Here is a 10,372-nt window from a genome sequence, read left to right as displayed (position 1 = left end):
AAGAAAGATATTTAAGAGGCATAAAACTGATGGAAAGTGGGAACAAATATTGCATACCCTATGTACTGGACAGCACTTGAGGGACAGTGTTTTCTCTGTAATTAAACATCACTAATGAAAAAGAAAAAAATAAAAAGAATCCTGGACTATTATTATTTTTAAAAATTTCATAGACAAGGATATGAGCACAAGGACATGCTGAAAAAGAGAACTTATGAAATTGACTGGCATCATGAGTAGGAAACAGGAAGCATATTATGGCACCTCAGCAGAAAGCCATGAAAATAATATAGACTAGACTAAGCAGGACAAAACAAAAACAAAACAAAACAAAACAAAACAACAACAACAAACTAAATTAAGAAGGAAGGTGAGTAAAATAATGAAGGACTAGTTCCTGAGGCACATGCATACATGCACAAATGAAACATTAGTTGAGTCTACTGGGACAAAAGTAAACTAAAATTACAGTTAAGAAACTTGAAAATCTCTTCTAGAATAAGAAGGAAAAAAAGAAAAATTATTAAAATGATACATGTGTGAGAAAAAAGAAAGACTTATAACCTAAAAACTTCTGTATATTAAAGAAATCAATTTGGACAAAAGTAATAAAGATATCTTGAAGAAAACAAATCTCAGCTAAAAACAGGTTCCTGTAAGTAGACAAAATTAATAAAAACGTGCATATGTGGCAAAATATTTTTATTACAATTAGTTTTGTGTTTTTAAGTCTGGGAAGAAATGTTACATGAAAAGAAAACCTGTTTGGTCTCAGACTTATCCTTAACAACATTGAATAACAGAAGGCAGTGTGAGGCAAGTGCAACCTAATTTTTCAGGAAATGGAAAATCTCCATACATGAGTTGAGTTGACATTTGTTTTTGAAGACCTTAGAGAGATGTTTGTATAAATACAATAGCTCAGCAAAATATACCACAGATAAAGGCTTTTTATAAGTATACTTGATAAAATATACCAATAAAATAAGATTTACATCAAAATAAAGAAATTAAGAATGGAAAATCATATACTAAAAGAAATTTTAAGTTTTAAAAGAGAAATGTTAAATGTAAAAATAGTTGAAAATATTCCAGTTAATAAAGAGAAAACAAAAAATATAAAAATATATCATTTAGTTTGTTAAAATAAAACCACAAATTGTATCAAAGACTATGAGGGCAAATGACATGAAGGGAATCCAAGAATATTAAATGTCTCATGTTAGAGGGGAAAAAAAGAGACATTTTTAAATTTTGGATTTAATTTTTAGTACATTTTTTTTAGTACATTTTTTTAAAGTTAAAATATTTAACAGAAAAACAAATAATAAATAGCTTTCAAATCAAAAGACAAAAATAAAACCATGCAATATGAAGTCTGAATAGGATGAACAGAAACTGAATAAAAGTAAGTAAATAAAAGCCCAGGAAAGACATACACCCGAATACTTTAATGTTATAATGTTATATTTTAAAAGCAGGGTAGAAAATTTAAATTTATACATGAATCTACAACAAATGAAAATTCTCTAAAATGGTAACTGGTTATTTCTAGTGTTTTAACTTATTGGTAATTTTTATTTTTTCTTTATATTTATTTACTAAATTTTCTAAAATGACTATTTTTTCTTTACAATAACTAAGAAATACAGGTTAGAACAAAATAATCTAAGAGGAATATTGGCTTCCTGTACGGTCAGTTTGGATAGAAAAAAACAAGAAGCAAATGGAGAGAACTATGATGATTTTATATTAAGGAAGAAGAACCTAGGGTTTAGTTATCACTCTGGATAAGGGTAGTGATTTCTGAAATTATAAACCAGAGAAGCTAAACATAATTGAATTTTATATAAAATAGGAGAGAAATGCCATCTTCACAATCAATGGGACATCAAAGCCAGTGTGTGAAAATATGCAAGCTGTGTGTTGTTGTGTATTTATATAGAGTTCCACAAACATACCACTGATGCTAGCTGACTGTAGGGATGGAGGTTAGTCCCATTTGCAAGCTCACTGTCCAGTTATTTCCTACCTAATTTTTGACATTATCTATTGAGAAATGTTGTACCTCATTAGTCAAGTTACTCTAAACTTCAACTCTGTCTATTGTTTTTTTAAGTATCTCTTTAAGCAACCTTATATTTCAAAATCCTAATTTTTTTTCTCAATTATATCTCATAGTTTGTTCTCTGTGTGAAAAAATATTTTCTCACTTAAATTACTGACTTGGGTAAGATGTGTATGGTTTTCACAATGGACATTATCTTTTGAAAAGTTACAACATTTTATTATTGGTTCCCCGAGCCACTATGGCATAAATAGCTAGAAATCAATTGCATCAGAAGTCTCATATTTTATGTATTAAAACTGCAGAGGAAACTACAGCTGAAAAATTATCTTGAGGTGAACAAATGAGTAAAGCATCGGTACTGCATTAAGTTCACCGTTATCTTACAAATCCCAGCTAAAGCGGCAGACTATCCATCAGAGAGAATGAACACATTCTAAGCATAGAATTTATCAAATAGGCCATCTTTAGTATCAATTTTTCTTTTGATTTTTGATCACTTTGGATTAAAAAAAATGATTGGATTCACTAGAAACTATTTTTCAGAATAAATTACAGCCACTTAGATATAATATCTACTAGAAAAAAGTTAAACCAGACAACTCTTTTCATTTCTTTTTCTTTTTCTTTTTTTAGAAGAGATACATGCATAGCACATTATGAAGTACATGTTCCTGGACCTCTGGATATTATTCCATCAAAAACTAAATGCTGTTCTGAATAAAACTACTTCCATATAATGTTAATTATCTTTATATTTTTCTTGATTTGTTAACTTTCTGAATATGTTAGCAATGGAATTGGTAGGAGAATTGAAAAAATGAACCATTTTATGGCACTTTTGTTGTTTTTTCACATTTCCAAAATATGTGGAAAAAATTTTTTTTGCCATATTATATGGTAGTCACCTTCACAAAGAAGTTCTTGAGCCTCTCCTTTTCTTACAGGTTACAATTCAAGAATTTCTATTTAGATGACTCTAATTTACATTAAATTATATCATCTAATTTTGAAGAAGTTTTATTAAACTGATGGAAACTGGAATGGGGCATTAGGTAAAGAAAACAGCTTTCAAATAGTGGTGAGTTATATTTTGCTCAAATCTGTGGGATTCCTAGTCTCTTATATTTTATTTTTTTTTAAGTAAAACGACATGAAAGAGTTGACTCTAAATAGTAGAAGTATTCTTAGAGAGGAATCTGATTTTTACATTCAAAGTATCTGTTTGAAGCTAATGGACACTCGAGAGGATAATGGAAAATAAGCAGTGTATTATTTTTCTATTCCTTTCATCACATATACCAATATTTCCAGTTAGGGTTTGGAAATTGTGGGTATTTTGCATTTATAGTTCATTTATAGTAGCTATAACATACATTGAGTATTGAACTTCTTCATATCTTAGTCATCATAAAAATGGAAAGTAACATTCATACAAGGAAAGTGCAAGCTTAAATCTCAACCTCAAGAATCCAATGGCCCAATTTACACAAAACTGTAAAAGTTTCTAAATGAAACTTTTCTCTTAGTAATGTTTTGTTGTTTATGTTGTTTTTTGTTTTTGTTTTTGTTTTTGTTATTTTTAGTGTATAGGCACTTTACTAATACCAAATTTCTATAACTCATGCATCATTGGTATTAAAAACTAAACAAACAAACAAAAAACCTTGGGCACACCATGATTTTGATGCTGAGAGGCCTTTCTCTCTCTCTCTCTCTCTTTCTCTTTCTTTTTTTCTTTTTTTGATTTAGCTGTTTCAGTTGAGTTTTTTAATAGTGGAAGGCAGAACATAGTCCTTTGTCATCTGTTCTTAATAAGTGCAGTTTTGTTCCCCACAAGAAATTTGGCAGTCTGTAGACATTCTGGTTATTGCAACTTTGGGTGGTACTAGTAACATCTAATGATAGAAGGCAGAGATCCTGCTAAATATCCTACCTTGTAAAGGACAACAAAGAATTAACTGGCCCAATATGTCTAGAGGTTGAAAACCTCTACTTTGGATGAATAGTAATTTGGGTGGGAAGAAGAATTTATCATGAAGCATTCATTTTTAGAAATTGTGTTCCATCAAATCTTGAAGGAATGTTTTAGGAGGTATTTTGGTGATGGCATTTATAAAGGATGATTGCTGTGGTGGAGAATTGCACATCTGAATTGGTAGCATTTATATGAGTTTTTTGGATAAAATAATTGAAATAGAAAGAGCTAGATCTAAATAAATAGAGTAAATTTAAGTAGTTGAAAAAATATCTTTGTCCAGTAAAGACTAAAGACAAAATTATTGCAAAAATAAAAGCTAAGAACTCTGATGTGGACTGGCATGGGATGGTGAGGCATAACATGGACATAAGGATTGTGATAATGTAAACTCAACTATGGCTTTCATCAATGCCCTAGTGAGAAAATAGGTCTTTTTGCCAGACTGTGGGTGTTAGTTGATTGGCTGTATATCATATATGACTTGCTAGATATTTATACCACTGTTAATTGTATCAAGATCATTTCAATCTGTTGGTTCTGTTTTTTTTTTTCAAATAATAATTTCAGTTACATATATAAAGCTCTGATATAAAAAGGCCCCTTTGGATAATATAACTCAATGATACTTCCAGTAAGTCAGACCCTGCTACATTTGCTTCTCCAGGCTGATACTGCAGGTCAGTATACCAATAACCATTCCAGGTACATAATAATGCCTAAATAGCATCTAAAGGAATCTGAGTTTTCCAATAAAGTACACTTTTTTAAGAATGGGAAAGGCAGGAAGAGCTTTGGCTTATTTCAACACAATCACCATGCTACTGTGTATATGGCCTACTTCTCTATCACAATATAAGAATCTGTAATAAGCAATGTAAGAAGGGGGAAAAATATAAAGCCAGAAAAATGTTTCTGCTTCAAGAAAAGAGAAAATGCTTTCTCTATTGTGCTTTTAAAAATGATGCAATGAAATCTATCCAACCCAGAAAGTATGCTCTAAGGATTTAACAAAAATTATGTCTCATGTCGAGTAAAATAGTTTTCTAGGGATATTACACCCAATAAAGAAAGGGGTTTTCTTACTTTTAAAAACTACCCAACACAAGCACTTAAATATGTAGAATTTCATTTAAATAAGTCAGTCAACAATTTTTTATAAAGTATTTAACACTTCATTGTAGAAACATAGGCAAAATGACTATTATAACCAAAATGAAAAATACTGTTCAATTTAAAAAATGTACTTAAACAAGAACCTGAAAAAGTTTATGATATGCATAACATTGTTCAAGCAAAATTGCACTAGTATTACATAAATCAATAGTTTATAAAGGCCTCAATATGGCAAAGTTTAGAAATAGGTAGTATGCATGCACATAGTACAACAAAAAGTCTCTTTATAAAACAGCAGTTTTTTTTTTTAATGCTTGTACAAAGGGATAAAGAGCAACCACAAACATATTTCATCTGTTAGGTTAATACATTATGACAGCTAAAAGTCAGTCATGTCTATCAGAGGAACAAAAAGCCCTCCATACCTTATGAATAAATCTTTTGTGCCTTTAAAGATATCTGTATAAAAATGCTATCCTTTTTTATACAACTTAAATAAATCGTACTTGTTTCAATCAAAATTTGAAAACCAAAAAGTGAATGGCGGGGGTCCATGTGTTTTGCATAACTGGAAGAAACCAGAGTACCAGAGTAACTGGTCAGCATTTACACTCTCCACCTTTGATTATGGGCAGGTAATTGTTTTCCTATAACCTGGAAAGTTCTTTAAGAATATGTTTTGAATAGGGCAAATAACGGATTAGTCATACTGTGTATTGAAAATATTTACTAATTACTCTATACGATAATGGCTATTTTGCCTCTTTTGACCGAGCAAAGAGAACGCATTCGCATCATTGAAATTGTCATCAATTTGTGTGCTTATATATTATTGTTCAGTGTTCTGTGTAGTAAGGGGTTGGGTTAATCTTCCACAAAATGCACATGACTGGGAAGAACTTCCTAAGGCATGAGGACCCAATGCCCTGTTGTGCTCCAGGCTGGCTATTCACCTCAGGACCAAGGGAGAACGAAAGGTCTTATCCATAGCAAATGTAGTCTTTCCACTTCTGGTTATATTTTTGCTATGTTCTATCACCTAAATATAACTATTGTTTACAGGGTGTATATGTTTAGTATATCACAGAGAGTCCACTAAATTTTGGCAAATGTATTCATAGGTGTTCATGCAAATTATCAATTGTATATATTTTTAAAAGTTTTTTCCTCAAAATTTTTATCTATCACTTGGCAATCTAAGGCTAATTTCAAAGCAGGTGACGTTGGATTTGTGAGGGCTAGGTATTTTCAGCAGTCTGAATCAATCTTAATGGATACAAGGAAGAGAGTTGACCATTCAATCATTCTTCCATCAATTTAAATGGAAAAATAAAATGACATTGTATTACAGCTTTCAGACCATATAATGAAAAAGTGCAGAGATTCTTTTTGTTGATTAAGTAGAACCAAAAAAGTTCATATAAAATAGATTGCTCATATTCACACTACAAAGGAATATGTTGTTTGTAATTTTAACAAATTCAAAGGTGAGTCATATCAGCAGCATTGTTGTAAATTGTATTGTAGTGCAGTTCTTTTTCATAAAAATACCATACAAATGGTCAATCAATAGTCATCAGCAAAAAATAAAACCCAGAAAACTCAGATAACAATTAACCAGGAGTAAGATAAAGAAAGAGGTAATGCTGATGCCAAAACAAGTATAATACTGTTGGAACATACAAAAGTAATCCTTATATTTTATACATTTATACAGCATATAAAAGGTATCGCTGATTATGCCACCGTCTCTCTTATCCCAATTTCTATTTTCTTTGGAAGCAGTTCTTTCCTTTCATCAACACTTCCTAAGGAGTTTCGACAGTTTTGCCCATCCATATACAGTTTTGCATACACTGGATTGGAGTAATTTGTTGGCTGAAGGAGGAAAAGAAATAAAATTTTTCTCATCAGTTTTGATCACATTGGTTATTTTCTAGGATGTCTTTTTAATGTTAACAACATTTATATGCAATACATTTAATTTTCTAAATAGTAGCTTATAAATGTAATTTAAATTGTTTACAGACTTCAGTTGACTTTTGTGAGGTATTAGATAAAAACATAATTGTACATTTTTCAGGTAACTTGTGAATCTAAGTGGAACTTTGACATAATAGTAAAAGCCGGAGGATATCTTTGTGAAGACAATATTCACTGAGACTTTATTTAAAAGAATAAAACATTAAACTAAATCATCTTATTTCCAGTCCGTACATTTGTCCCTTATTGCTGTTGCAGTGGCAGGAAAGATGTGTTTACAGAAAATTATCTAAATTGCTTGAGGCTTAGAATTTTTTCAATATGAAGTTAAAATCAGGAAAACAAAGAAAATAATAGTAAAATATATTGGTGGAATAGACTTTAAAATAGACAATATTTTTGCTTCAAACAACTCATACGTAATTATCATTGGAAATACTTTTGGACTCTTCCAAGGAATTGTGATATTCACAGTCATCTTAATTTTCATACTTAGAGCACTTTGAAGTAGAACTGATACATGTAAAAGTGATCTATTTCAGTTGAAAAACATGCAGCATTCATTGTTTTTTATTAACTGCAACTTAACCCAAGAAATTACTGCCTAATTTTTGTTTAATTTTGTTTTGTCTTCTCATCAACAGAACACTAAATCTTAGTTCCGACAAAGAAACATATAATCTTTGAGCCATGCAAATGAGACAAACATGATAAAAAATGAGAATGAAAACAGCTGATGGGAGAGATGTTTAGGGGAGAACATACTCATTCCTGTGAATCTTTATACCCTTATTTTTAGACCTCTTCCATCTACCATGAACTATGTAACCTAAGACAGAGTATTTTCCTCTAGAATCTAGTCACTTAATTAAAAAAATAAAATAAATAAGAGTGGCTTTTATTAGACCACTTCTAATTTCTCAATATGATGGCATATTTTGTAGTATATTTTTATTTAAGTGAACATCAAACTTACATATACTAAACACAACATTAATTGGAAGTGAATCAAACCAAACATGAATTTAAGCTTAAATTAATCAGTTTAAATTTCTGGCTAGAGAATTCCAAAAATAGCAAATATTCATTTTTTTATTGTTAAAGTGCTATGACATTTTCAAAATCAGCAGAAGAGATATTTCTACTTAATAGCTTGTCTAAAATGATAACATGTTTTATATGTAGTCTTGCATAAGCAGGACGTCTAACATAAGCCTCTGATTTTAATGCTGTTTTGAAATCTCTTGTTAATTAAAAACTCAATTAAAGACAGGCCCTATCTAAGTCTAGCCATCATCTTTCATTGCGAGGGTTTCTGTGATGGAATGGATATGGAATAATGAATTTTCTTCTCTCACCCCAGCAGTTAGTGGTCCTTTCAAATCAGAGTTTAGGTAGATGGGCGGCGCTGTGTGTGGAAGCTTGAAAGCACTGGACCCTCCCCCTATATACCTGGCCTGTATGTAAACAGAGAGTTTTAGTTTCCATAATATCATGGAACGATTTTCATTGACATAAACTCATAGTAAGTCATAAGAACAGCATAAAGATGCTCATTAGCCCTCGGGCATATTGTATTCATAGTAACTTTAATAAACTAAGAAAAAAACTGTTAATATTGGATCTGTGCTTCATAAGTAGACAGTTTTAGTATGTACATCTTCCTGATAGACATGCCATGCCTCAAGTAATCTCCATACATTTCTATTTATTTAACTTCATCTTTCCCAAAGAAATCATCTTTGCTAACTGCTCTGTGAAAAATACACAAGCCTCCCCCCACTTAAGGTTTGTCAACTTTGAAAAGTTCTGACAGTAGCATATTCTGAACACTCAAATATCTGGCTGCTTCCAATTAAAGATTCATCACCATTCTGTATTTTAAACAAATAAAAATCTGGCACTTAAAAAAATTCTGTATTTTTGAAATCTGACTCTCCAGATGAATTACTAATTAAAATGGTTTCCTAAGACTCCATGCAAGAACATTGACTTTAGATTTTCTTGGGTCTAAGAGCAGAATTAGTCAGTCAGGTACACTCATATTTGGGATAGCAATCCAAAAGGGGGAAAAATAGATAAGAAGTTGAAAAGCATAAAAATCATGTTCAAATTTGAAGTAAATTAAAGGTGAATTGAAAAAAAAAGCTGTCAATTCTTAACAATGAATAGTCACAAAGTTTGAGATAAGGGCAAGGGTCTCAGAAAAAGATTTTAAATATAAACTCAGGTCAATACTGCCTCTGCATTTCCCCCACAAAGATCTCTTTGAAAAAATATTGAAAATAATCTAAGGTTTGAGATGAATTTGGATATAAAACCAGTAAACACTAATTTCTCTTTTTTGTGATCTTCAAACTATTCTGTGATTATCTCCATAGTCAAATCTTTTTTATTAACCGTATTTACTATTTCAATTATTTTGATTAAAAGGTATGATTGAAGTATACATTTATCCATTTTGAAAATAATGAAAATGCTCTATAAAATCATTTTTATGTGTAATACAGTTTTTATTTGATCACATCATGACTATATCAAACCATCATGACTCAGCAGATACTGTATGAAAAATATTTGATCATTAAGGTTGCTTCAGTGTAGCCTCCTGCTTTCCAAAAGTGCTTATACCTATTAGGACTAATTGTGTTTTTTTGTAGTTACTTCTTAGGCAACAATTCATATTTACATTTCAAAAATCAGAGCTAGCTAGACTCAGCCATCTAAGTCACATTAATGTAATTTTGGTCAATCAGTCAGCAAATTGGTAAATAAATATCTATTGAATGTCATGTGCAAAGTACATTAAAAGTATATCTGGGGGGCACTGAAGCATAGTTTAATCTTCCTTGAGTAAATAGAAAAAAATTTAAATGGAGTACTAAAAAGCTATTTTCTTTAAGTATCTAAAATTGGCTTAATTCTATCACTAGAAATAAAAATGATGGGGAAAAAATGAGAACTCTCTTTCTGAAAAGTATATAAAGTATGTCCTCATCAGTTCATATACTACTTATATACACTGTACTTTTTCCTAAGAAAAATTCAAAGAATAAGAAAAGTCTATTATTTAATATGTCTTTCTTCTTCATAGATAAATTGTCAAATAACAATGTGTACCATATGTATAGTCTTTCACTTTCAAGTGGAAAACAGCAAAACTTAGGGTTCCAGATTTATTTCATGAACAATTTCAAATATAAGAGTTAATTAATAATTAATAGTAA

General features: G+C 30.5%; 1 protein-coding gene across 1 annotated transcript in view; it reads right to left on the bottom strand.

The window, feature by feature from the left end:
* Positions 1-685: 685 nt before the first annotated feature.
* The window catches only part of LOC140596661 (low-density lipoprotein receptor-related protein 1B-like), an 83,460-nt gene continuing 73,773 nt past the window's right edge, over positions 686-10,372 (bottom strand). Inside the window, exons 7-8 of the mRNA XM_072745169.1 lie at positions 8,504-8,602; positions 686-7,040 (exon numbers count right to left, since the gene is read on the bottom strand). Coding sequence (XP_072601270.1) covers positions 6,900-7,040; positions 8,504-8,602 — 240 coding nt within the window. The 3' untranslated portion in view covers positions 686-6,899. The remainder of the gene's footprint in view (positions 7,041-8,503; positions 8,603-10,372) is intronic.

Source organism: Vulpes vulpes, unplaced genomic scaffold (genome assembly GCF_048418805.1).
Source record: "Vulpes vulpes isolate BD-2025 unplaced genomic scaffold, VulVul3 Bu000000684, whole genome shotgun sequence".
Lineage (NCBI taxonomy): Eukaryota > Metazoa > Chordata > Mammalia > Carnivora > Canidae > Vulpes > Vulpes vulpes.
The sequence above is the reverse complement of the archived record's forward strand: the minus strand, read 5'-3'. Positions and strand labels throughout refer to the sequence as shown.